The 25587-nt window shown below is 51.3% G+C and overlaps 6 protein-coding genes and 1 pseudogene across 6 annotated transcripts; 4 read left to right on the plus strand and 3 right to left on the minus strand.

Annotated features, from left to right (window-relative positions):
- Positions 1-1209: 1209 nt before the first annotated feature.
- Positions 1210-2943, minus strand: LOC9650936 (pentatricopeptide repeat-containing protein At4g02750). Its single transcript, XM_024673906.1, has one exon. It carries the CDS (start codon positions 2941-2943, stop codon positions 1210-1212), a length of 1734 nt encoding a protein of 577 aa, XP_024529674.1.
- Positions 2944-2975: 32 nt separating this feature from the next.
- Positions 2976-6295, plus strand: LOC9651681 (protein MICRORCHIDIA 1). The gene is made up of 19 exons (XM_002968677.2): positions 2976-3258; positions 3338-3412; positions 3498-3532; positions 3611-3689; positions 3742-3828; positions 3881-3956; positions 4031-4109; positions 4169-4306; positions 4379-4480; positions 4529-4624; positions 4675-4827; positions 4886-4972; positions 5027-5078; positions 5132-5243; positions 5293-5548; positions 5598-5665; positions 5720-5939; positions 5993-6092; positions 6155-6295. The coding sequence occupies exons 1-19, from the start codon at positions 3024-3026 to the stop codon at positions 6160-6162; spliced, it is 2058 nt and encodes a 685-aa protein (XP_002968723.2). The 5' UTR covers positions 2976-3023; the 3' UTR covers positions 6163-6295.
- Positions 6296-6455: 160 nt separating this feature from the next.
- LOC9650937 (nitrate regulatory gene2 protein) lies at positions 6456-11437 on the plus strand. The gene is made up of 4 exons (XM_024673575.1): positions 6456-9193; positions 9267-9475; positions 9558-9781; positions 9835-11437. Exons 1-4 carry the CDS (start codon positions 7729-7731, stop codon positions 10589-10591), a joined length of 2655 nt encoding a protein of 884 aa, XP_024529343.1. The 5' UTR covers positions 6456-7728; the 3' UTR covers positions 10592-11437.
- A 482-nt stretch (positions 11438-11919) lies between these two features.
- LOC112346001 (pentatricopeptide repeat-containing protein At4g02750-like) lies at positions 11920-13509 on the plus strand. The gene has a single exon (XM_024673907.1). The coding sequence runs from the start codon at positions 11920-11922 to the stop codon at positions 13507-13509; it is 1590 nt and encodes a 529-aa protein (XP_024529675.1).
- Positions 13510-14024: 515 nt separating this feature from the next.
- Positions 14025-15531, minus strand: LOC9650938 (F-box protein At5g46170). Its single transcript, XM_002968955.2, has one exon. It carries the CDS (start codon positions 15317-15319, stop codon positions 14213-14215), a length of 1107 nt encoding a protein of 368 aa, XP_002969001.2. The 5' UTR covers positions 15320-15531; the 3' UTR covers positions 14025-14212.
- Positions 15532-16741: 1210 nt separating this feature from the next.
- On the plus strand, positions 16742-19229 carry LOC9651682 (patellin-6). The gene is made up of 4 exons (XM_002968679.2): positions 16742-18153; positions 18233-18357; positions 18427-18571; positions 18688-19229. The coding sequence occupies exons 1-4, from the start codon at positions 17026-17028 to the stop codon at positions 18940-18942; spliced, it is 1653 nt and encodes a 550-aa protein (XP_002968725.2). The 5' UTR covers positions 16742-17025; the 3' UTR covers positions 18943-19229.
- Positions 19230-21748: 2519 nt separating this feature from the next.
- LOC112346002 lies at positions 21749-22436 on the minus strand (annotated as a pseudogene).
- Positions 22437-25587: the final 3151 nt, after the last annotated feature.

The following is a 25587-nucleotide window of genomic DNA, read 5'->3' on the forward strand; positions in this document are numbered from 1 at the left end:
CAACAACATTCTCAACTTGATCCACTCCAACATATTTGGCTCTATACAAAGTAAAAGGCTTTAGAAACGAATGCTAAATTGCATCATCGACTTAAATGGCTATTGACAAAGACAATGCAATTGTTGAAAAGCATTATCACAATTGTTAGCATGTCCAAATGTGAGTTTGAAGACGTCTAAGAGAATATTTCAATCCGCATAAGTGGCTATACTCAAACTATTGTACCATTGCAGCACTGTCCTTTGAAGACACATGGAAAATTCACACAAATGTTGTGTATCATCCCAAGAATGATATGTGGCAATCACCGTAAAGTGATCAAACCAATGGTACATATTATCCCTAGGATTCCCACGGAAAAACTTTAACTGAACACGAGGATTGGCAACAAGAGCAAGAAGAAATTTACCATGCATTGTGAATGTCGCCATCAATTAAATGTGATTATTCAATTGCAACCGTATAGAATCAAGTAATTGCACCAACTACTACTCAAAAGTCAAAGGAGGAGAAAATTACTACTCTACCATGAAAATGAATGAAAAGGAAAGAACAAAATAAAAGAAATGATAAAGCTAGAAAGAAAGTTAGATTTAGACAATGCAAAAGTTAAATTTAAACCAAAATCCCAAAAGGAAAGAGCAAAAGAAAAGAATTGGAAAAAAGTAAATTTAAACAATGTAAAAGTTAAATTTAAACTAAAATCTTAAATTTAAACACTTTTCAGGGACAATTAAAAATGCCTTTATCCTCCACCAATGTAAAGAGAATATAAAGAATGTTTAATTAGTCCAAAAACCTTAATTTATATATAAGAGTGAGTGGTCTGGATTGAAATCAATCCTAAATCTCACTATACTAATATTAGTATACGGCATTGTAACCATACACACCATAATTTTTGCTATATATTTTATTAATGAAACATTTAGTTTTAAGATTGTAAAAATATTTTAAATATCAAATGAAATTTTCCAAAGCTTGTTTAGTGTCTGGCACCTTCATTTTTCATTGTTTAGACGGGGAAAGCAGGATGAGACATATATAGTTCCTTTTAGAACTCACATTCTTTTGTCTGTTTGGGTCTGGTTGAAATATATAGTTTGGAAGAAGAGGAGAAAGGAAAATCTCCATTGCTTCCAGCAACTCAAGGAAGGGTCACGATTTCTCATGAAGACGGTCTTGTATGAAACGAAACAATGTTAAAATCAATCTCTTTCTGGAGTGATCGGGCGAAGGTCCACCCCATCAATCCTTGCAGCGTTTGCGAGGACAATGTAGGCCGGCCCATTGCGCGGCTCGAGCTCTAAAACATTCTCCACGGCGAGCCTCCTGCGCTGGAAATCGCCATAGCTTTTGCACGAGCTCTTGCAAGAGCTCAAGAAACAAAGCCAGTCCACGGCGTCGGCCACGTACGGCATGCCCGCCACCAGCCCGTACGCATCGTCGACGTGCCCGGCTCGCCCCAGCGCGTCGATCACGCAGCAGTAGTGCTGCTTGGATGGGCGCAACCCAAAATCCACGCTCATCGACCCAAAGCACTGCCTCGATCGATCGACCCGGCCGTCGCGGCTGCAAGCCAGGAGGAAATTCGTGAAGCACGCGTCGTGGGGGAGATGATCCCACGCTTGCATCTCGTGGAAGACGCGGCGGGCATGGTTGGGAATGCCGGCTTGCGCGTGGGCCGTGAGGATCGTCGCCCACGCCACGAGCTCGCGCTGGCCGTGGGGCATTCGATCGAAGATCTTCTCCGCGCTGTGGAGCTTGCCGGCGCGAGCGTGGGCGATGAGGATGGTGTTCCAGGCGATGGCGTCGCGATCGGGCATAGCGGCGAAGATTTGCCTTGCCTCTTGCAAATGCCCTCTATCGGCAAGTGCCGCGAGAATGGCGGTTGAAAGGATAGAATCTTTGCAAGGAAGAGAAGAGAATATCTGGCTAACGGTATGTAAATCTCCATTGCTGGTATATGCTGTAAGAAAAGAGCTCCAAGAAGAGAGGCTGTGGACCGGCATGTTGTCGAATATTCTCTTTGCGTACTCCAGATGCCCGTGCCTGGCATATGTATTGAGCATCGCATTGCAAAGCGCTAGGGTTTTCTCTGGCGCTCGATCGAAGAGGTGCTTCGATTCATCGATCCGGCCGCTTTCGCCAAAGGCAGAGAGCATCGTCGTCCAGGAAATCAGGTCTTTCTCTGGCATCGCAACGAAGATCTTGGCGGCCTCGTCGACGATCTTGCTGTGCGCGGCAATGACAGAGTTCCAGGACACGAGATTCTCCTCCGGCATCGCGGCGAAGAGCCTGGCGGCCTCGATCGGCTGATGGGAATACGCAGCGATGATGGAATTCCAGGAGATGAGGCTGTGCTCCGGCATGCGATCGAACGTCATCCTCGCGTTGTCGACTCGGCCGGCGTGGATGTAGGCAGCCAGAATCGAGTTCCACAGCACGAGATCCCTCGCGGGCGCGCGATCGAACGCTTCCTTGGCTCGATCGAGCTGCCCGGCGCTGGCGAACGCCGTCACAATGCAGGTCAGGGAGATCAGATCGTGCTGCGGCATCGCCTCGCGGAAGAAATCCTCGGCCTGGTGGATCATCCCCCCCTGCTGCGCGTAGGCGCCGAGCATCGAGGTCCAAGAAACAAGATCCCTGGCCGGCATCTCGCGAAATATCGCCGCGGCGCTATCCAGCCGCCCCGCCCGGATGGACGCCGCCAGGATCGAGTTCCAGGACACGAGATTTCGATCGGGCATGCGCCGGAAGATCGCGGCGGCGAGGTCGAGCTCCCGGCCGCGAGCGCAGGCGGTAAGGATCGCGTTCCAGGCCACCAGGTTCCAGGCCGGCATGGAATCGAAGGCGCGCATCGCGTCCGGCAGGGATCCATTCCGCGAGTGGTGGCCGATCGCTTCCACGGAAGCGCGGATATTGTGATCGCCGCGCAGCATTCTCGAGGGCAGCGATGTTATTACATAGGTAAGTAGCCGTTTGTTCCAGGGTTCCACCGATAGTAGGGTTGGGAGGAGGAATGGGGGGAGAAGACAACATGATCGATCTTACCAGCGATGACGATGACGATGAGGTGGAGATCATCGGCTCCATCTCGTCCTTCGTCAAGATGGAGCCAGTGGACAAGAACACACACGTCAAGGTAGAGCCAGCGCCAGTGCAGTGCTCGGTGGGAGAGACATCCGACTCGTCCTTTCGGCATTTCTGGAGGGCTGGAGACTACGAGACCTCCTCTTTCAGCATGTCTGTGCAAGGTAAGTGAAGAAGAGCTCTCTCTCTCTCTCTCTCTCTCTCTCTCTCTCTCTCTCTCTCTCTCTTGATCGGTGGTCTCAGGTGGCATGGATCACGTCCGAGTCCATCCCAAGTTCCTACATTCCAATGCAACTTCTCACAAATGGGCTCTTGGAGGTGTGGCTTTTGTTCTCCTTCTTTATACATACATTTCCCTTTCGCTTTAAACTAAAAGGGAGCTTTCATGTCCTCGTTTTTGCAGCCATCGCGGAGCTTTTGGATAATGCCATTGACGAGGTACATTCTGCTGTTGTGCTTGGTGCTTGGTTAACTCTTCGTTTTTTTTTCCTTTCCTTCACGCTGCTTTATTCACAGGCAAATAACGGTGCCACTTTCATCAAGATCGACAAAGTGACCAATTTTCGTGACGGAAGCCCTGGTCTTCTTTTCCTAGGTGTGAGTTTTTTTTCTTGCGGAAGCCAGAGTTTACGTGCTTGCTCTTGCAGACAATGGAGGTGGTATGAGCCCCGAGAAGATACGTCAGTGTATGAGTTTTGGCTACTCCCAAAAATGTGCCAACGCAATCGGCCAGTGTAAGTGGCCCTGGACTCGCTCTCTCCTTTCCTGATTTGTCCTTGCCTGCAGATGGAAATGGATTTAAGACGAGCACAATGCGTCTAGGTGCGGATGTTATCGTTTTAACACGTTGTGTCCGTGACAGGTTCGCTTTGTTTACTCGCTTTCGACACGAAAGTCTGGATTATTTGGCTTTCTTTTTCTCTCTTTTGTTTGCAGCGTTACAACACAAAGCGTTGGACTACTTTCATACACTTTCTTGAGAAAGACCGGTCGTGGGGATATTCTGGTTCCAATGGTTAGTGTCCATAACATGAGCGAGAAATTGCGCTGGCTAATTTTTTTATATTGTCTCAGGTGGATTACGAGCGCGTATCAGGATCTCCTGGACATGTCAGCAGGGTGATCAGAAGTACTACAGAGGACTTCGAGATGAACCTGAATACAATACTACAGTGGTCGCCATTCTCCACCGAGGCTCAAGTTTTGGCGCAGGTCTCTCTTTCTATTTTTTAAGTTGATTCCAGTGGTCCATCAAACAGCTAATTTCAAACATGTTACTTGCAGTTCGAACATATGGAGTCGCCTCACGGAACCAAAGTGATCATCTACAACTTGTGGTTGAATGATGACGGCGTTTTGGAGCTCGATTTTGACACGGATCCGCATGTACAGTTTTGTTTTTCATCTCCAACTGACTGGATGGCTGTTTAACAGGATATAAAGCTCCGTGAGAATGGAGCTAAGTCGGATGCACGGGCTAAGGAGCTACATAAGAAGCATCTTTCTTATCAATTGCGATACTCTCTCCGGGTTGGCTTACCGAAGTCGTGATTCCCATCATGCTCACCGATCCTTTCCAGGCTTATGCGTCGATACTTTACCTCCGACTGCCATCTGGCTTCCGTATCACGCTGCGAGGAAAGCTTGTGGTCCATCATAAAATAGATGACGACCTCAAGTTTCCTGAATACATTATGTATAAGCCTCAAGTCGATGGCATCACTTCTGGAGAGGTTCACTTGGATTTATGTTTGTTTGTTTGATATTCTTCTTTTCTCTGAATTGTTTCAGGTGGTTACATGTATTGGCTTTACAAAAGAAGCGCCTTTGCTGAATGTTCATGGATTTTGCGTTTACCACAAGAATCGCCTGATAATGGTACTCAGTAGTGCTGAAGTTGTATTTGTTTATGTGTTTGTTTTTGCTTGGCAGCCGTTTTGGAACGTATTTCACGACAATAGCAGCAGAGGAAGGGGTGTTATTGGTGTGTTACTGATGAAGTTCATAAAGACATTGCTCTCTCACAATTGTTTCCAGGGATTCTTGAGGCCAACTTTATTGAACCAGCTCATGATAAACAAGATTTTGAGAAGACGTGTTTGCTGTTGCGCCTGGAAAACAGGCTGAAGCAAATGACCCTCGAATACTGGTAGGCTGCTGGTTTTCGTTTTCTGTTTTTCAGTGGACGAGTTTTGCAGGAACACGAACGCTTCGAGGATTGGTTACCAGACGAAACCGAAGCAGAAGAGGATTACTTATCCTGCTCCTCCTCGTCTTCTGCGACGTCCAGAACCTGTGCCTGAAGAACCCGATAATGTTTCCGACGAACGCCCTAGTGAGCAGCCTTATCCCGATGAAGAGCGGCCCACTATCTCAAATGCGAATGAAGAAACTCCGGGAAGGAGTTTACGCAAAAGAACCCGTACCGTTGATTATACAGAGTGCTCCACTGAGGTAATTGTTTCATATTACTTGTTTTACAAGAGTTGCCGCTTGGGACCAGGTCCCAGAGAAGCGAGAATGTGAAGGAGCTGAAAGAGCCGAAAGAGTTGCAGGCAAACGTTGTCCAAGGTTAGTAACACATTATATCATGCCTCTATTGTATTGAAACGCGCGAGACTGTAGATGCACAGAGCTGGAATCCAAGAACAAGGAGTACGAGAGGGAACTGGCCGCGAAGAGTTCCGAAACGAAAGAGTCACCAGATTACGCAAAACAGCTGGAAGAGTTGGAGCTGAAGAGCTCGAGCCTGGAGAAGAAATGCCAGGCCCTGGAGCGGGAGAAAACAGAGGCCGAAAGCAGGTGCATGGAGCTACAGGTGCAGAACTTCGCACACCTCGAGAAGGTACATCAAAGCTTGACTTGTTCGCAAGTTTCACAGCCTTTTTCCCTGTGTAGGTGAGCGCTCTGGAGAATGAGCTGCTGCGGACTAAAAACAAGTACATAATGCTGCTGATGACATCAGGCGAAAGAAGAGGAGTGGCGGCCGTGAAACAAGGTAAGAAAACCCGTCTCTTGCAAATTTTGACACTACGTTCGTTGTTTGCTTTGCTTCCGCAGAGGCATAGGGAGCCGGCTCTAAATTGTCCATGGCGATACGGTGAAATCGAAGTAACACAAGAGTCATTGCAACAGTGTTTGCAGCGTTTGTAAGTTTTCCTTTGGAATCTGGAACTTAATGTGTTTAGTTTCTGGATGCAAGAAAGAGCAAAGCAATCTCCAGCAGGAGGTCCCCGTCAAAACTGGCGTGAGTGTTTTTGACACCGACAAAAGCCTACGCGAAAGAAGAACTACATTGCTAGCTACTGCTTTATACGATGCGGGGGAAAGCTAGAGGGAACCAAGTTCAACGCTACGCATACAATTGAGCTTCTACGCGAGTGAGTGACGATCTGACATGGGCAACAACGCAACAGGCGAGGCATGACACGTCCAAGCGACGAGAACACACGAACGCGTGCAAGGACGATTCGGGGACGAGCCTGAGGAATCGAGGAATAGTTCGCGTGCCCTTTGAGTTGGAGCAAAGGACCCCGCCCCGCCCTCTCTCGAGAGCTCTAAAGTTAAGTTTTTTTCTTCGTGTTCTTTTTTTCTTTTCTTTTCTTTTTTTTTTGTTTCTCTTGCAGCAGCCCCGCAGCATCTCAAAAGCTAGAGACTCCCCCGGCAATCAAGCAACGGCAGCAATCAGATGCGTCAACACGAAGGACAGAATCGATCAAAGCGAAGAAAAAAAGGCGAAGAAAATCGAGCGAGAGTCGCCCGGGAAACTAAAGTTTCTCCGTGGGATCAACGAAGTGTCAACCGGGGGTCTGATCCTCCGCGCCACGTGGCGCGATGGCGAGCGTTGGATGGGAACATGAAGCATTCCCGACGAGATAAAAATAAAAGGCGGTAAGGAAATAAAAAAGTGAAAAAAAACTTCCAGGTCCTTCCAACACAACACGCATAGCATATCGCATCGCAGGGCGAAATGTTTTACCCCGCGGAGTTACGCGGGTAAAGAAAGTCCAAGGTCTAAAATCTTTGGCGAGAATCTTTCCGGGCTAGAAAATCAAATTTTAGGGAGCTGGGGAAAATCGACCCACATTTACCTACTTTAAACTCTCGCGATAGGACGCAAGAGAAAAAGAAAAATTAGGATGAGAGAAAGAGGAAGAGGGTTGGATCGAAGGAGAAGGCGCCGGCCCTCGTAGAGCTCGGTCAGTCTTCTCGGGCTCTCGCGATCCATCGGGCAGTCCGAGAAGAAGGAAGAAAGAGAGGGAAAGGGATAGAAGAAGGAGCTCAAGAAGAAGCCCAGCTATGGAGTCAACATAGGCGACCGAAAGCGAGCAAAGCAACGAATCGCTACTTCCTCGACAGGTTCTTTGCTTTTTCGTCCTCTTTGATCCTCATCGCCGGCACGCGTGTTTCTTGAGCGTTTTTCCCCGAGAGATTCGAGAGAATGGGCAGTGGGATATGGATTCTTCTGTGGAGAACTAGCGGCGGCCTTGGCTCTCACTCGCTCCTCTCCAATCCCACTTGAGGGAGAGGCACCAAGAGGGTTTGCTCGAGCATGGTCTGGATAGATAGGTAGCGATAGGAACAAAGATTTCTTTCTTGGCAGCCAAGGAGGAAGGATAGATAGGGGATAGATCATGGGGTGTACTGGATCCAAGGTCCAGAACGAGGCCGGGATTTCGCGCTGCCGGGCACGCAAGCGCACGATCAAGCACGCGGTGCGATGGCGCAACCAGTACGCGCTCGCCCACACCGACTACCTGGCGTCGCTCAAGAACCTTGGCGGCGCATTCAAGCAGTTCACGGATGGCGAGTTCCGGGACCAGCTCTCCTCCGCCTCCTCCTCCTCCGCCTCGGCCTCCTCCGCCTCCTCCACGCCCGTGCCGGCCACGCCCACCACGCCGCCGCTCAAGAACAGCAAGAAGCCCGAGGACGAGGAGGACTTCTTCGTGGAGGAGATCGTCCGGCGCGTCAAGCTCCGCCCCATGGCGCTGCGCAGCAAGCCCGCGGATCCCATCACGGTGGTGCTGCCCAAGCGCGGCGGGGACGACGACGACGCCTACCAGCGCTACATGGAGGCGGATGCACCGCCAGATGGGCTGTACAGTGACATCCCCCAGCCCGGGAAGCCGCGCGGTACTGCCGGCGGTACGTCCTCCGCCTCGGTCGCCTCGGCCTATCCCGTCTCGGACAACTCGGACTACTACTCGGGCTACAATTCGGCGTATATGATGCAGCAGCCCGACTCGGCGCCGTCGTGGGACATCTTCGGGATCTTCGCGGTGCCGTCGATGATGCATCCGTTCCAGCAGGTGGTGGAGGAGGACGAGGAGGAGCTCAAGCGGGCCATGGAGGAGGAGGACATTCCTGCATTGGAGATGGCGTCACCGCCGCACAGGCGGCGCGAGGAGTCGCCGCCGCCGTCGGCCAAGGCCAAGAAGAAGAAAGTTGCCGAGGAGGAGGAGGAGCGGGAGGAGGCGGCGAGGAAGAAGGCCGAGACCGTGGAGAAGGAAGGGAAGCTGGAGAAGGCGAAGAAGAAAATGGTGGAGGAGGTGGAGAAAGTGGTGGAGAAAGTGGAGAGATTGGTGGAGAGGGCCGAGAAGGGGACGCAGACGCACAAGCCGGAGAAGAAAGACAAGCAGAAGGAGATCGTGGTGGAGGAGGAGCCCGAGATGGACGTGGCGGAGGAGCCGCCGCCGGAGAAGTTTAAGTTCCACCACCCGAAAGAAGAAGACCAAGAACACGATCGCCATCACCACCATGAAGCTGCTCGAGACATGGCCTCGAGCTCTGGAACTTCCGGGGACGATATCAACTTCAAGATCGAGACGGAGGGGTACAAGAAGCTCGCGGAGGCGACCAAGAGCTTGTACGAGGAGGACGAGGCGTCGACGTCTTACAAGGAGACGGACGTGGAGGCGGAGGCTCCCCCGCCGCCACCGCCGCCTCTCGCGTCGCTGGGGCCGAAAAAGGACCGGGAGCTGTGGGACGTGCTCCGGGGGATCGAGAAGGAGCTTTTCAAGGCGTCCAGCTTCGGATCGGATGTTTCTCGGCTCCTGGAGGCACGGAAGAATCACAGTCATAGTTTCTTGGATACTCGAGGCAAGTACACTTTGGAAAGAGAGAGGTTTTTGTGATCAGATCACTGATCGCATGTGTTTTGTGATGTGTGTAGGACTGACTGAGCGGTCTGCCAGAATCTTCCGTGCGATGTCACGGTCGCAGTTCTCGCCGAGGTCGCATTTCTCGTGGAGCGAGGACTCGTCCAGCGACGACTTTGCCGGCAGCGTCTCGGCGAAAGGTGGTGGCGGCGGCGGCAGCGGCCATGCGACGACGCTGGACAAGCTCTACGCGTGGGAGAAGAAGCTGTACGTGGAGGTAAAGGTGAGAAAGGCTTCCCCCTCGTCACGTCTTTGCCTAGCGTTTGGGTTTTTCTCTTATTCGTGTTCACCAAAGTTGGTGGCAGGAAAATGATTCCATCAGCGCAGAGTTTGAGCGCAAGTGCAAGCTGCTCAAGAAGCTGGACGCGCGCGGGGCGAGGGACGAGGCCATCGACAAGACCCGCGTCGCCATCAAGATGCTGGAGACGCAAATGCAAGTGTCCATGCAGGCCATGAAGGCCACGTCCCAGTCGATTCAGGAGGTCACCGACCGGGAGCTCTTCCAACAGCTCAAAGAGCTGCTCGAAGCGTAAGCTTTCGTGAATGTATAGATGTTCTTATGCAAACTTTGGTTTCTTCCAGGACCATGATCATGTGGAAGAACATGGACGCTTGCCACCAGCGGCAGAAGAACGAGGCCAACCGGCTCAAGGGGGCCGGGAGCTCGCCGCTGGAGGCGACGAGCAACTCGCACAAGCAGGCGACGGTCCAGCTCGAGGTGGCGCTCAACGAGTGGCAGCGGGGGCTGGCGTCGCTGGTGACCAAGCAGAAGGAGTACCTGCGCAACTTAAACTCGTGGCTGCGGCTCAGCATCTACACGCCAGACCGGAAGTCGGACAGGCGGCCCCCCGTGCAGGCGCTGTGCCAGGCCTGGACCGACGCGCTCGAGCGGCTGCAGGAGCAGGAGCTGGTGGAGGCGATCAAGAGCTTCGCGGAGAAGATCCACAACATTGTCCGGCAGCAGGAGGACGAGACGCGGGCGCAGAAGCGGGCCGAGTCCATGGCCAAGGAGCTGAGCAAGAAGTCGTTGGCGCTCAACAACTTGGAGAAGAAGCTGGCGGCGGAGACCAACACCACGCCGGAGGAGACGCTCAAGGAGAAGAGGGACGCGCTGCAGGAGAAGAGGGACGCGCTGGAGGCGTTCCGGCAGAGGGTGGACGAGGAGAGGGACGGGTTCACGCGGGCGATGCAGATCACGCGCAAGATGACGGTGGGGATCCTGGAGATGGACTTGCCGGTGGTGTTCAGCCGGCTGGCCGAGTTTAGCAGCGCCTGCTCCCACTGCTACCGCGAGCTTGAGCACAAGTCACGCAACAACGAGCTCGACACGACGGAGTGAAAAGGAGGAGGATATAAAACTTCAGCTTCTTCCCGGAGGCTCTCTCTTTCGGATGGATACGGAAGCTCCATTCCCATATCTTCGAGGCCGCGCGGCTCGAGATCCAGGAGAGGCCGTGAGAGGGAAAAGGTGGCGCAGGGGGAAAGGCTTTGAAAGCTTTGTGCTTTGAGAGAGAGGGAGGGAGATATTCTCTCCCACACGCCAAGCAAAGCAAGGCAAAGCAACGCAAGGCAAGGCGAGCAGAAAGAAGCTTTTTTGTCACTCGGGCTGTGACGAGGGGAACGAAGCCAGGCTAAAGTGAGGTTGAGTACAAAGCTTGGAACAAACAAGGTGACAAAAGCAGCCGAGATTCCTGCCAGGGACGGGGCTTGCATGCGCGGACCTGGCGATTTTTCTGCGGTGGGATCCTCCTCTCTACTACTGGACGAATTCGAAGAGCTCTGGATCAAAAGCAGGAAGAGATGGAGCGATGGAGGAACGAAAAAAGTGACAGGCAAGCTGGCTGGCTCTGGCTATGGAGGAGGGGGGCCATTTTCGTTTGTTTGTTTCGTAGCTTTAGTGGTGGTACTACACACTCTCGAACTCACTCATGCTAACCCCATTCATCGTTTTCAGCTGATCTGAGCGGAGGTTTTTCTCGTTTTTTTTTTGCTGTTCTTCTCATTCTCTTCTCTTCTCTTCTTGGGGATTTGGTGCTGCTAGCGACGGGAGCTCTCGCTCGATCTCTAACACCATTCGTTACCGAGTGGCCGCGGTGGGGCTGGTTGTACAGTGGAAGATTACAATGTGGTTTTTGCCAAGCTCTGGATCATGGGAATAAAACGAAAGTTTTTGCAAAAAGACCAATCTCTTTCTCTTGTCTCTTTCTTTGTGTTTTTGTTTTGAGCTTCAAGTTGGGCGATGCCGCCGTAGATCTGGAGGGACAGAGAACAGAAAAGCAAGGAGGGGTACTTTTGTTTGGAGAGCATCTCGTGGAGGTTGTGAAAAAGATGGCGAAGAAGAGTGGGGTTTCTATGCTAGCCTACCACTGTCGCTGCGAAATCAAAGTGGTCACATCCCAAGTTGCAGTGATTTTCTATGAGAAGTTTCTCATTGAATTGGAATCAACTTGGCGATGCAATAATTCTTATAAACCGAAAAAGCCAAAGCAGTTGACGAAGTTGACACTGGCATAAAAGGTGAAAGAAATTCTAAAAAGGTTAACAGTCAAAGAAAGTCAAAAACCATTATAGAACATTTTCCTTACGTTAAGAATTAGGGCACAGCATTTGGGAAAGGTGGCGCAAAGAAATGTGGAGAGAGAAGAATGGAAGCGAACTCTTTAGGGGATGGACCAATGCATCAAGCTTATCAGATCGTGTGGGTCGCTCGCGGAGGCGGAGGATGCCCACTCGCGAGTCTTCCACCTCCGGGAGATCACGGCATCCAAATCGCTCCTCCTCTCCAACATGATGATCCAGGCTTACGCGCGGTGTGGCAGCGTGGATAGCGCTCGCCGGGTCTTCGATTCCATCCCTGCAGCGTCCAGAGATCGCTACTCCTGGGGACTCATGCTCTCTGCCTATGCCCAGAGCGGCAAACTCGACCAGGCGCGGCAGCTGTTCGTGGCCATGCCGGAGTGGAACCTGGCGGCCGTGAATGCGATGCTCTCGGTGCTTGCCCGGCTCGGGCAACTGGACGAGGCTAAGAACCTGTTTGATTCAACGCCGGAGGCCGACGAGATCACTTGGACTAGCATACTCTCAGCTCACTCGCGCAGCAACGATATCGAAAACGCAAGGAAACTCTTTGAAGCTATGCCGGAGTGGAGCTTAGTTTCGTGCAATGCTATGCTCGCAGCATTTGCCGCGAATGGGTATTTGTCTAAAGCGAAAGCTGTTCTAAGCGAGATGAAAGAAACAAATCTGGTGTCGCTTAACACAGTACTTAATGCGTACTCTAAGAACGGATTACTTGCTCAAGCTAGAACCTTCTTTGACAATATGCCGGAGCATAATCTTGTTTCTTGGAACTCACTACTCACTGTACATACCCAGAAGGGGCAAATTGCCCAAGCGATGGATCTCTTCGATCGAATGCCGGAGCTGGATCTCCTGGCCTCGACCTCCATTCTATCCGCTCACGCCCAAGCCGGAAACCTCTATCAAGCAAAATCTCTCTTTGATTCAATGCCCGCCAGGGACGTGGTTGCATGGTCTGCTATCCTAGCAGCCTATGCCAACGCCGGCGATCTCCAAGAATCCCTCTCGATCTTCGGCCAGATGCCCGAGCACGATCGCTTCTCCTGGACCTCGCTCCTCATCGTGCTCGCCCACAACGGATTCGTCCACGAGACAAAACAGCTCTTCGACTCCATGCCGGAGCGCGACGCCGTGTGTTGGAACGTGATGATCGCGGCGCTGGGGCGCAAGGGCCTGCTGGACCGTGCGCGCCAGGCGCTGGATCGAATGCCCGATCCAAGCCTCGCGGCCTGGAACGCGATGGCAGTGTCGTGCGCGCAGCATGGCGCCCACGACCGCGCCGCGCGGATCGTCTCCTCCATCGCCATGCAAGGCCTCGAGCCCGACGACATGTCCTTCATCTGCGTCATGCTCGGGATCACGCACCGCGGCGACGCGAGCTCCGGCATCCATCTCTTTCGATCAATCGCCCAGGACTTTGGGCTGGATCCTCCCAGCAAGCAGCTCCACTGCTGCGTGATCGATCTGCTGGGACGGGCGGGGCGGCTGGACGAGGCCGAGGAGGTGATCCACAGCATGCCGTTTGAGCCCGAGTTCCAGGACTGGCAGTGCTTGCTCGCGGCTTGCAAGAGCCACAGGGACGACGATCGAGCGGCGCGCATTGCAAAGTATCAGTCCTCGAGCCGCACGTCCATCGCGAATGCCGCGCCATATCTCATCGTCGCGAGCATGGCTTAGAGGTTTTTTGGCTGGACGAAAGTTGGCAACTTATCAAGCTTTGGAGCTTCTATCTTGCGTGACAATTCAATCTTGCATAAACATCGGCACTTTGGCTGCGCGATCCAGGTATCATGGAAAAGTTGGCACGTCAAGCTTGGAAATTTTGGGAACTTCTCAAGGAAAGATCTTCAGTGACCATTCAATCTTGCGTGGGAATACATCTTGAGAAGTACTCTAGAATATTATAGATATCAGACTTTGGCCGCGCGCGATGGAGCATTTCATCTGGCTGGAATCTTGGGAACTTCTAAAGGAAAGATCGTCTGTGACCATTCAATCTTGCATAGAAATACATCTTGCCAAGTACTCTAGAATATTATAGATCTCAGACTTTGGCCGGGCCATGGAGCATTTCATCTGGCTGGAATTTTAGGAACTAAAGGAAAGATCTCTGTGACGATCTTGCATATCTTGCATGGAAGTACTCTAGAAATCAGTGGCCACTTTGGCCGCGCGATGGACCATTTCATCTGTAAAGTTGGCTGGAATCTTTGGAACTAATGAAGGACAGATCTTCTGTGACGATCTTGCATAAAAATACATCTTGCATGGAAGTACTCTAGAATAATTACAGATACAGTGGCCACTTTGGCCACGCGAAACTTTCCATGGGGCTTTTCATCCACAGCCGGATGAAAGAACGATGATCCAGTCATTCTCGTCAGAAGGAATTCATCTCCAGCAAGTAAGTCCGGCGCCTCGCAAGCAGGCAAGCGGCGGTCTTGAACGGCTCCCCGAAAGCTCGAGCTATGAAACCATCGTCCTCCTTGGTGGTCGGCCGCTCGCTCGGCCGAATGGCCACCAGCGTCACGCCTTTCATGGAGCAGCCATTGGGGAGGCTCAAGCTCGGCGCGTACCAGAGCTTCATGTTGAGATCCGGTACCTGCGTCCTGCTCGACGACGCGGACGCCGCCACCGGCTTGTCCCTGAAGTCGTGGAGCTGCCGCTTGCTCATGCACAGCAGCCCCTGATCGTCCGCGTCCGTGAGAACCAGCGTCTCCAGCGTCAGATGATCCGAGATGATCTGCTGGAGCAAGTAGTGCCGCGCTGACGCAGCGATGAGCGAGCTGATCGTCCACACCACCCGCTTCTTCAAGCCCCCGTCGGTGTAGAACGAGTCCGGGATGCATCCGCCATCGCCACCCTCCTCGGGCTCCTCGAGCTCCTTCGCTGCTGGCCACTTTCCATCGGCCTCCACCATGGACGCGGCCCCGAGAATGACGCAGCTCTCCAGCGTGCTCCCAAACTCGGCCTTCCACTTGAGCAGCACCCCTTCCTCGATCCCGAGCTCGCCACCAGGGAGCTCGATCCTCAAGTGGCGGATCACCTTGAAGCTTTTGAGCACCTCGCTGGGGGAATGGTGCGAGACCTCGGCCAGGACGGCGCTCTTCCTCGGCCCCAGGAAGTGCTGGAGGAGCTGGAGCGGCCTCACGAAGCTCCCGAAGACCAATCGCATCAGCTGGCCAAGGAAGCCTTTGCTCTTGCCGCTCAAGTTGCAGTCCTCGCCCGAGATCACGCAGTCGACCTTGACGGTCACGTCCTCGACGTGGGCGGCCAGCGCCTGGAATCGCTTGGAAACGGCGCAGCACCTCCCCAGCACCTTGATATCGCCCACCTTGTTGAGGATCAACACGAGGAGCGAGTCGGGCAGCTGGTCGAAGCAATCCGTACCGCAAAACCCTGGAGAGCCCTCTCCTTCGCTGTCCGAGCTGGGATTCACCGCCTCCCACCATCCATCCTCCTCCGAGTCGAGCATCGCGGCGAACATCGCTGGGCCGCAGTGTAAACCTGGCCAATCCGCGCGGCGGCGATAGGCGGCTTGTTCTATCGCCGCCGCCTCCGCATTCCCGGATTCTAGGAGCCGCCTTACCGCAAGATCGCGTTGGATATCGAGCGCGCTTTCCCTAGCCGCCGCGCGCCACTGCTCCGTGGTTAGCCCTAGCCCGAGGGGACCTCGGTTCCACTGACAGAGCTCGTACACCCCAGCACCGTACAAAGAAAGCCGTTAGGCATCTGTCTAGCTAACGGATCTTTCTAGGCCGACGGCTCGGATACCGCCACGTCAGTCACATTCTCTCTAGATATTTCTTTTTTCCAACTAACGGCTACCTCAAGTTTTTTAGGGCATGCGCACAGTTTAGAATTAAAGTGGAATCATAGAAAATCTTCGTTCTTCTCGGATCACAAGTGGATTGCCGCTGTCTCTTTCGATTCTCGATTCTATAATCACAAGTAAAACCCTTTGGAAGATCTGGATAGAGTAGCAAACGCTCAACTAGGAGCCAGTGGAAAAAATCCCTGCTCCTCCAAAATCCACCCATTGCGCTCGAATCTCCACGCGCCCACATTTTTCCTTGTAAGATCCTGACCCCTGGATCTCTTCCAAGCGATTTCTTTATGGTGATCTAGGGGATCTAGCAAGGGCCCTTGTAGTTTCAACGCTCCAATCCAAAAGATCAAACTCCTCCCGCCGCGAAAGTGGTCCCTAGAGTTAGGGCTCCAGGAATGTTCCAAAACCCTAATTCCTTGTCACAACGCTGCTGCGATCCATCCATGCCAGGAGACAAAGGAGGATTTGTCCAGGCCTTTGGGGCTGACGAAGGGCGGCGATCATCCCCACAATGGGGAGGGGACGGATGAGAAGAGAATTTTTCCAACCACCAAATGTCGCGATACCTTTCCCTTGCCACAAGCTGGCAGCCTTGTCGGCATGCGTGTTTAGCTGGCTTGTCTTTGTCCCATTGCTTACCAAGGCCAGCCATATCCATGGGCCGCGTAATGTGGATGCCAGCCCTAATTCGGCGCATATTCTCCGGACGTGAATCATAAGATAATAGAATATGCGCTTGATGCCAGATGGGCATACACATGGGTGGGGGGTCATGGGTACGGCCGGCAAAGGTGCTTGGGTCCCACGTATGGCTGGACGCCATGTGGCCGCACACGCGACATGCGTCATGCGGGGCGGGTCTTTCCCCACATTCTCCCCCACCATGTGCGTGGGTGGCATGGCCATGGCCATGGCCATGCGCATGCACGCCATTGGCTGGCATTGGCGGCGGGGCCCGTTGGCCACCTCATGCCACCCTTGCCAAGAAGAAAAGAACGGGCGGAATGGTAAAAACAGACAGGCCAAGGAGGGGAGAGGTTGGGTAAAAAGTGGAATAAAATAACAGACAGGCGCTGTGGAGGATCCGAGGTAAATAACGCCGCCGTAAATTTGGAGGCTGCATTGGCTATGAAAATGAATGAACAAGGGGTCGCAGCATTGAAGAACAGGGACAGCGCCGAGGAATAGCCGACGACGAAACTCCTCCAAGAGATTTTGGATTCGATCGATCGGGGATCAAAGGCGAGAGTGGGGATTTCTTCCCTCAACCCTCACTTGGGAGCTTAATTTGCAGTGTTGTGTGAGTTTGTGAGAGCGTGGAGAGTGTGAGAGAGTGTGTGGGGAGGGAATATAGTCAATCATAGATGGCGGCAGAGGACGTAACAGAGGTCACTAAATCGCCAGAGCCTGTCGCTCCTGCCGAGGAGCCTGTGAAGGAATCGTCTCCTCCGGAAGCTCCGGCACCAGCTCCTCCAGCGCCAGCAGGGGAGGCGGTGGCCAAGGAGGGAGAGGAAGCGCCAGCCAAGGAAGGAGGAGAGGAGGCTCCAGCCAAGGAGGAGGGCGGAGATGTAGCGGCGGCCAAGCCGGCAGCGCCACCCAAGTCGCCCAAGCCCACCAAGGAGGAGCTGGAGAAGAAAGCTCTTGAGGAATTCAAGCTCAAGGTGGCCGAGGCGATCAAAGCCAACGCTTTCGTGCCACCTCCTCCGCCACCACCGCCCAAGGAAGAGCCCGCCAAGGAGGAGGAGCCCAAGGACGCCGCCGCCGCCGCCACCACCACGGAGGTGGCGGAGACGAAGAAGCTGGATGAGGAAGCCGCGGAGGAGAAAGCTCCCGAGGAGCCTGCGCCAGCGGCAGCGGCGGTGGAATCGAGCGAGAAAGCGGTAGAGCCGGCGGTAGAGCCAGTGGCAGAGCCAGCGGCGCCACCAGCGGCGGAGGAGAAGATCGAGGAGGAGCCCAAGGCGGTGGAGGAGCCGGAGACGCCGCCCGAGGACGTGTTCCTGTGGGGGATCCCGCTGCTCCACACCGAGGGCGACGAGCGCACGGACGTGATCCTGGGCAAGTTCCTCAAGGCGCGCGACTTCAAGGTCTCGCAGGCGCTGGCGATGCTCAAGAACTGCGTGCTGTGGCGCAAGAGCTTCAAGGCGGACGAGATCCTGGACGAGGAGCTGGGCGCCGACTTCGATGGCATGGCATTCATGTTTGGCGAGGACAAGGAGGGGCACCCGGTGTGCTACAACGTGTTTGGCGTCCTCCAGGACAAGGATCTCTACTCCAAGGTGTTTGGCGACGACGCCGCCAGGTTCCTGCGCTGGAGGGTCCAGCTCCAGGAGAAGGGCGTCAAGATGCTCAAGCTGGAGCCGAGCACGCCCAATGCGCTGCTCCAGGTGATCGATCTCAAGAACGCGCCATGGCCGGCCAAGAAGGTGCGCAGTGTTCTTCTCAAGGCGATCAGCCTCCTCCAGGACAATTACCCCGAGCTGGTCATCAAGAATGTGAGTATCATCCTCTTCCTCGCAAGATCTCTGTTTGCTCACTCAATTTGGCCGATCGATCGATCGATCGATCTCGCAGGTGTTCATCAATGTTCCATGGTACTACAGCGCCGTCTTCTCGCTGCTCAGCCCCTTCCTCACGCAGCACCAGAAGAACAAATTCGTGGTCACACGGCTGGGCAAATCGACCGAGGCATTGTTCAAGTAAGTTCCTCTCTCTCACTCGATGCGAATTCTCTGGGATTGATCTGGAATTTCTGGATTGGAATCCAGGCTGATCTCGCCCGAGAAGGTCCCCATCCAGTACGGTGGATTGGGCAGGGCCGGGGACGAGGAGTTCTCGGGCGCCGACGCCCCTGTCACGGAGCTACCAATCAAAGCCGGGGAAAAGAAGACGGTCGAGCTGGCAGTAACCACGGTGAGTACCACGGTTCACCGCATATGCGGGGAATATCCCCCCGGCGCGAATATTCTTTCGCGGGTTTGGAATATTCGTCCGGATTTGAAAAATCTCACCCTTTGTTTTTCTAACAGGGCGGATCGAGCATCACTTGGGACTTGGTGGTGGTGGGGAGCGAGGTGAGCTATGGCGCCGAGTTCCAACCGGATCAGGAGGGCGGCTACACGACGATCATCGTGAAGACGAAGAAGATCTCGGCGCAATTAGAGGAGCCCATCCGGAACTCGTTCAAGGCCTCGGAGCCCGGCAAGGTGGTCCTCTCCATCGACAACTCCTTGTCCAAGAAGAAGAAATCGGTGGTCTACAGGCACATTGTCAAGGCTGCGTGAGTGACAACAGCAATCGGAACAGCGATAACACTCGAGGGCGGGCGGACGATTTTAGTTTACCAGCGTACAGATCGGATCTTGCGGGAGTTTTTGGGCTTTCTTCTCTCCTTTCTCACTCTCTCACTCTTCTTTTCTCTTCTCATCACCTCTTCTCGATCCTCCTTCCTTCCTTCTTCAAAAGCGTTTGAGACTGGTACTCTTATGTACAGCAGGGATCAAGCTGGTTGTGTGAATGTCTTAGAGAATTCTTTGGTTGAATGATAATGGACAGATTATAACTTTTCTTCTCTTCGTGCTTCCTGGAAGATTCGGTTGGACGCACATTGAATTCGTGACTGGCTGGCTGCTTCGCTGCGGGCCAAGAGCGCGAGAGTGCGCGTGTGATCGCTGGCCGGTAGGATGGTGTGCCTCGCTGTTCTGCTGGCTTTCTTGGTGTCCTTGACAAATAAATTTGCTGCTGGCGGCACGACCCAAGCACGAACTTGCAGCCAGAGTTTTTAAATTTGCTTCTTCGCTGGTGTCTCTTTTGATTGATTGCTACGGCTGGTGCTGGGGGATTAGGCGATCATGGTCCTGCGATCAAGATCCACTCATTCATTCATTCATTCATTCATTCATTCATGTGCGTGTTTGTGGGCGTGTTTTTGGCGCAGCCGCAGCAGCAGCAGCAGGCATCTGGTGTTTTGTGTGTTCCCCTTTCACCACTTTAAGAAGTTGTGGAAGTTGGGGGCGGCTTGGTCAGCAACAAGAGCAGCAGCAGTGGTGCTGCAGTCCAAGTCTATCCATGTCTCTTCCAGGATCTCCAGTCCAGTTCCCAGCCTATAGGTGGTAGAAGCGGCAAAGGCAACGTAGAACAGTGAGTCCATGTGCGTTTATGGCGCTTGCTTGCTTGCTTGCTTGCTTGCCTGCCTGCCTGCTTGTCGTCCTCTCCTCTCTGCAGTTTGAACACTGGAATTCGCGCTCGTGGTTAAAAAGTCATTTTAAGAGTGGTGATCTGGGTGGCATCACAATCTACAGTGCTGTGGACCACCTTTCAACTCTCATTTGAACTTGTTTAGACCTTTCTAAAAACTTTATTTTATCTTTCTCGAATTGCGTTATTTAATTTTTCTCCTAAAGTTTTTGTGATAAGTAATATCTATATTTTAATAAAAATTCTATATATAACGTACATACAAATGAGTAAAATACATTCTTTGCATCACTTCTAAATTTAGTTTATATATAAATATTTTTCAACTTTTACTATTAAGCATGTAACACATTAAAAGTGAATATAAACTCTGGAGTGTAGGATGAGATGTAAAGGTTATGAGACAAAAAATTGGTTTCCTTGCGAATTAAATTCAGATGATAAGCTGATAAGCAGAGCTGCTCATAATGTCAAGTAAGGTAGGCTTGTTGAAAATTGATTTCTCATCCAAAATCTATTAAATGCACTGCGGGAAAAAGAGTATTTTTTTACACTTTCTCATTTTCTTCAGTTTTTATCCATTCATCATTTTGTTGTTCCTACTCAGCTATAGTTTCCATGGTAGCTGCAGCATCTTCTCGGTGCAATTTATTTGTTTCACAAAGGACTTATGATGTCTTCACCAATGTCAATTTCTTCAACAAAAAAGAATCTGCATTCGGGTGCTTTTCAACTTTGACAATCCTGCCCACTAGGAAAAACTAGTTGCCGGCAAGACTGATAAAAAAAATTCGAATATTGCACCTAGACTTATATGAGTCGAGGCTGAGTGTTATAGTTGCAGAACAAATATCTCACCTGGAATTCTATGTGTCAAGGCTGGGTGTTATAGTTCTCAATCAACACCCTCGCATCTCTGCTGTGCACAATCCATATGCCCTTAAACCATGATACAATTCATGCACGAAGGTGGTCTTGTCAGGATGGCCACTGTGGTGCCTTGGTTTGGCAAACCATTTTGATTTGTTCAAAAAGTCCTGTAAGTTTTATTGGAACACGTTCCATATTATAGTCGGATAGTGGAGTTTGCAAAACCAGTGCATGGAACTCTATGGCTCGTTTCACGTGGCAGCGGCTTTGATGACAGTGACCAGTTTGTGGCCTTGGAGCTGCATGGCGGAGAGTGAAGGATCTAGTGCTTGCAGTACGTGAATTGCTGGCCAAGCAAGGGTTCAAGCAGCATCCGGGCTGTATTGTAACAACGATTAACCCTTCATCTGTGAGTTCTTGGCGTGTGTGTGTAAGAGAGAGAGTTTATTATAAATTATGAAGAACCCTAATTCTAAAATCATAGAAAATTTACTCAGCATAAAGTGTTTAGTTGGTAAAGTGTTTTTGATTTATATATTATCTCATCACAATTGAGGGGGCATTGTTTAGTGGGAATGGAATTAAGGGAGCCAGAAATGCCATTTTGATTCTTGCCCAAACGTGCATATCACATGTTTTAAATTTATTTTCTCTCTCACAACACTGTGCCAGACAATAAAATTTTATTAAAATATTTCAGTAAAACATAGTTAAAGAAATGACAATTACCCCTCCATCTGACGGCTGGCATGGCTGGATCTATATATTATAGATAAGTTGGCAGTAACAAAGACTGTCTGTTGGGGACGCCTTGGCCAGTGATGCCCGGCGAGGAGTATGTAGACAAGGCCGTGGAGGTTTTCCGCGTTCCTGGCCATCACTTCTGCCTCCGACTCCACTATGGCGCGAATGGATCCAGCGCCTGTTTGTCGCTCGTCCAGTGCTCCGGCTGTCGTGGAAAAACAGTGATGCTCCGGCTGCGTGCCCAGGTACTCTGCGTCGGATGAGTGCGCGGAGAGGATCTCAGTGGTTGTCATCAGCTTCGGCTTTGGCGGAGAAGGATGAGAGGTAGAATTTCTCCCCATTTATTTGCAGCTGTTTATGTTCTTCTGTGTCTTCGTCAGGATTGAGCTTGTGAGCGATGGTCGGCCTGTTCACTGGGAATCTAGCGTATGCGCACTAGCCAAAGTTACGGTGGTACGATGGGATCCAAATCATGGTGGTGAGGGCCTCGATCAAGTTTGCTTTTGTTTTCATGTCTGTCCATCCAGCTTTCTTGTCTGCGTGACCAACATTCGCGATTTCTTGCCACCATGCCTGGAGTTCAGTGCCATCCCGGACTGAAGCATCGTTCTTGTAGAAAATGTCTGCGTAGTCTGTCACCCATTGCTTCAATGCACTCCAGATGTTCAGTCCGCCCACTGCATAAGAGTTTCAAGCTAGAAATCCCCTTTCCTTGCGATCAAGTCAACTGGAAGTCCCTCTTGGTCGAATCTCCACAGCGATCCATAGATGACAGCACTAAGTTCTATGGAGTACTTTCCCGTCGTGATGATTCCTGATGCATTGATCAGCGCTTGGCGAGCCTTGAAATTGGAAGTGCGGAATCAGCAGGAGGTAGATTGGATGAAGAATGCTCAGCTGCCTGTGCGTAGCAATTTTAAACGGTTCCATGACGGCATGCATCCTCAGCCTGGATGAGAGCGATCAGGTACGCATTGCTATATATTTTTTATATCATTCTTGGATTCCTCGGGTTTTTTTTAATTGATTTAATGGTAGCACGTGGAGAACAAACACTTTGCGTCGGTACGAGCTTTGTCTTTCTTTCCTTTTTTATTTCTTTCGTTTTCGGTTTTTGAGGAGTGGCTCCAAGCGATTCCTGGTGACGAAGTTCCAGCGGTCCAGACTCCCAGTTCTAAACGAAACCTGAACACTGATGTGTACAATGGAAAAATCCGAATCATGAAGGCCTTGTTGATAAAATACGGTGTTGTTAAATTATATGGGCCGTAAATTCTCACGGTATAGCCAGTCTTAGCCAATTTTCTTGACCCCGCCATTGTTCTCAACCATTCTTTCTTAGAGATTGCTAGACTAATTTATCAAAGTTAAGCATATGCAACCATAGTTCATAGAGAGGAAACAAATATAGAACAAGAGCTTTGACTAAGCAGTTTTTCTACTTTTACTTCGAAGATCAGCCAGATCAAACAGCATCTCCTCGTTGGTGGCATTGGCTCTGATCTTGTACATCTTGCACAATGATTGAAGACGTTTGCGCTTCACCCTACCATCTGCAATGTCACGTATCTTTTCCAAGTCGTCCAGCTCGCTTCTATGACACACCAAGTCCCTCTTCCAATATTGGAGCTTTTCTTGGACAAGTGACTTCTCCGGTGGATCTTCTAAAGTTTCCTCAGACTCTATGCAGCCGAGAGCCTCCTCCCAAGTCCCTGGTAAGTTCACATCTAGAGAAACCACATCCATCTCGTGGCTCATCTCTTCTACATAAGGACTTCCAGACACCGGCACGGCCACCTTACACTGCACAATCCCTGGTAAAGAAAGAAGCTCTAACTTCACATACTTCTTGCTCATGTGAAATCACTCACCTCTGATAGCTTTCTGAGAAACCTTTCTAGATGATCGGTACTTCTGGAACTTGAAGCCGCGATAAGAATCCGGGGGTAAAAAGAAAACCAGCAGAGTTTCATCGTTGTCGGGATGGCCGCTGTTATAAAACAGCTCTCTCCAGGCTTTCAGAGCCTGCTGCGCCTTGATTGTAGCCTCGAGAACGGGCTTGTGGTCAGTACAAGCAACGGTAGCCTGTCCCAGCGTGCGTGGTAACAGCACAAAATCAAACACCGCATTGTTCTTTCGAAGGGGCCTCCACATATACTTAATCGCATCCTCACCTGCAGGGTAGAAAGGAGGAAATCAATAAATAAATAAATCAGATACTAACCAGCTGCGACCAAAGCGTCTTCCAGATCACCTTCGTAATATCGTAGAACAAGACCAGGGCCGGAAGGAGATGCTACCAGAGCCTTTGGCTCACCTTGGCAACTTGCACACTCGTATTTAAACTGGAACTTGCATTGCAAGTCGACACATCTGGGATGGTACCAGCGCAGGCAGGTTCTGCACTGGATCCACGAAACCATAACATCCGCGCTTGGATTGTCGGTTTGGGAACAACGATGGCAGTGAGCAGTGTCAACCTATAACATGCAAAATAAAAGCATTCAAATGGTAAAAAAGCACAATCGGCATCACCATAATTTGTTGTGACAACGCCTGCCCGATGACATATTGCTCGAAAACGAAGCCTCTCAGGGCTGAGTACTCGCTGAACGGCTGAGAAGCCTCAAGAAAGCTGCGGATCTTGTCCACGTTGGTTCTACACAGGTAGTCAGCGTAGAGGTTGGCGACCTTCTCCGAGCAAAACGTGTACTGAAACTCTCTGAAACCGGTGCCAGGCGTGACATTGAAGTGGAACAAGCGCCAAGATATGTCCTTGGCATTGCGAGAGCTCTGTAGGATGAACGATAAATTCTTGAGTTTGGTATTCGCCAGGCACTTCATCACGTCCGAATGAAAGTATTTCTCCGTTAGATTTCGCACCTCTTGATCCCAAACATGCCGCGGGATGCCACCGTACCAGGCGAACACTAAATCAGCAGCTTTGACCTTCAACCTTACATCGTTTGCGTCATTACCCGTCATCTTGTTCGCCGCCGAGTTCCACGCAGCGAGAAGCAAACCAAACTCCCCCCTGTCCCATGGTGGCAGATAGAACGTATAGGTCAGGCGCACTTTCCTGATATCCTTCGTATTCGTGTCGTCTGGCGATGCCGCCACAAGCGCTCGGTTGCCAATGGGTCGGTCAGGGTAGACCCTTTGGTCGATCAGATGGAAGGTAACTGCCGGCGAATGGATAACGTCGAACGGATACTTCTTCTTTGGCACCACCCGAAGATCCCCGCTGCCACGAAACTCCCACACCCAGACACCAGTCTCATAGAGAACTATGGACTCTGGATTGTCAATCCCGGTCCGGATGATGAAGTACCAGAGAAACGCCGACTTGCCCACGCCGGAATTGCCATTCAAATGGCACAGGGCGAACTCGCGTGTCACAAGCTCTGATACAATCTCTTTGTAGAGCGCATCGAAAACATCTCTTACAAATAAGATATGAGAAGACATGGCTGCCAAACTGACACATGCCTTTGGGAGCTCGATTACCGCGCCTGCCGCATACCAATCTGCCGTTTTTCCAACAATACCTGCCCACCATTCGGCCGCCGCCACCATTGCGCTTGCCATAGACCGGGTTTTAGGGCTTAAAGAATAATCCTGGGTGCATTGCAGCTGAAAGGTTTTGCTTGGTTTCGGTTTGAGAGGATTCCAGGTTTTGCTTTTTTCAAGCCAACCAACTGCTAAAGAAATATAAATTTCTTAATTTTTTAATTTAATTTTCTTGGAAATTGCAGAAGGAATGCAAAGATTAGTGAAAAATCACAGAAAAAAGGCAAAAGTCAATGGGAATCAGTGAAATATTAGTTTGTTTGATGGTACTTTTAGTGTATCTATTAAAAATTAGTCAATTAATTTATAAACACAAAATTAAATGGGATGGTTTGATTCCCATTTAGCTACTAACCACAACCTTGGCAAGTAATCCTTGACCCTCTCCCACACCTCATCATCCTTGACAATAGCATACCCTTTGCTCCTGCAATCCTTGATAGGGATTGAGACCCCCACCTTGAGTTGCTCCAAGAAGAAGACAAAAGTAGCATAGTCACAACTATTCCCATGTAGCTTAATGGGCTGCTGCCCCAGATCAAGCACAT

The sequence above is a fragment of the Selaginella moellendorffii genome, unplaced genomic scaffold, assembly GCF_000143415.4.
Source record: "Selaginella moellendorffii unplaced genomic scaffold, v1.0 SELMOscaffold_11, whole genome shotgun sequence".
Taxonomy (NCBI): Eukaryota; Viridiplantae; Streptophyta; class Lycopodiopsida; order Selaginellales; family Selaginellaceae; genus Selaginella; species Selaginella moellendorffii.

Excerpts from the sequence above, each read along its gene's own strand:
- LOC9650936 (XM_024673906.1), bottom strand. The coding sequence starts at position 2,943 with ATGCTGCGCGGCGATCACAATATCCGCGCTTCCGTGGAAGCGATCGGC.
- LOC9651681 (XM_002968677.2), top strand. The coding sequence starts at position 3,024 with ATGGGGGGAGAAGACAACATGATCGATCTTACCAGCGATGACGATGAC. Across the intron at positions 4,110-4,168 it reads GGGATATTCTGGTTCCAATG|GTGGATTACGAGCGCGTATC; the intron begins GTTAGTGTCCAT and ends ATATTGTCTCAG. Across the intron at positions 5,079-5,131 it reads CAGAGGAAGGGGTGTTATTG|GGATTCTTGAGGCCAACTTT; the intron begins GTGTGTTACTGA and ends AATTGTTTCCAG.
- LOC9650937 (XM_024673575.1), top strand. The coding sequence starts at position 7,729 with ATGGGGTGTACTGGATCCAAGGTCCAGAACGAGGCCGGGATTTCGCGC. Across the intron at positions 9,476-9,557 it reads AGCTGTACGTGGAGGTAAAG|GAAAATGATTCCATCAGCGC; the intron begins GTGAGAAAGGCT and ends AGTTGGTGGCAG. Across the intron at positions 9,782-9,834 it reads CTCAAAGAGCTGCTCGAAGC|GACCATGATCATGTGGAAGA; the intron begins GTAAGCTTTCGT and ends GGTTTCTTCCAG.
- LOC112346001 (XM_024673907.1), top strand. The coding sequence starts at position 11,920 with ATGGACCAATGCATCAAGCTTATCAGATCGTGTGGGTCGCTCGCGGAG.
- LOC9650938 (XM_002968955.2), bottom strand. The coding sequence starts at position 15,319 with ATGTTCGCCGCGATGCTCGACTCGGAGGAGGATGGATGGTGGGAGGCG.
- LOC9651682 (XM_002968679.2), top strand. The coding sequence starts at position 17,026 with ATGGCGGCAGAGGACGTAACAGAGGTCACTAAATCGCCAGAGCCTGTC. Across the intron at positions 18,154-18,232 it reads CCGAGCTGGTCATCAAGAAT|GTGTTCATCAATGTTCCATG; the intron begins GTGAGTATCATC and ends TCGATCTCGCAG. Across the intron at positions 18,572-18,687 it reads TCGAGCTGGCAGTAACCACG|GGCGGATCGAGCATCACTTG; the intron begins GTGAGTACCACG and ends TTTTTCTAACAG.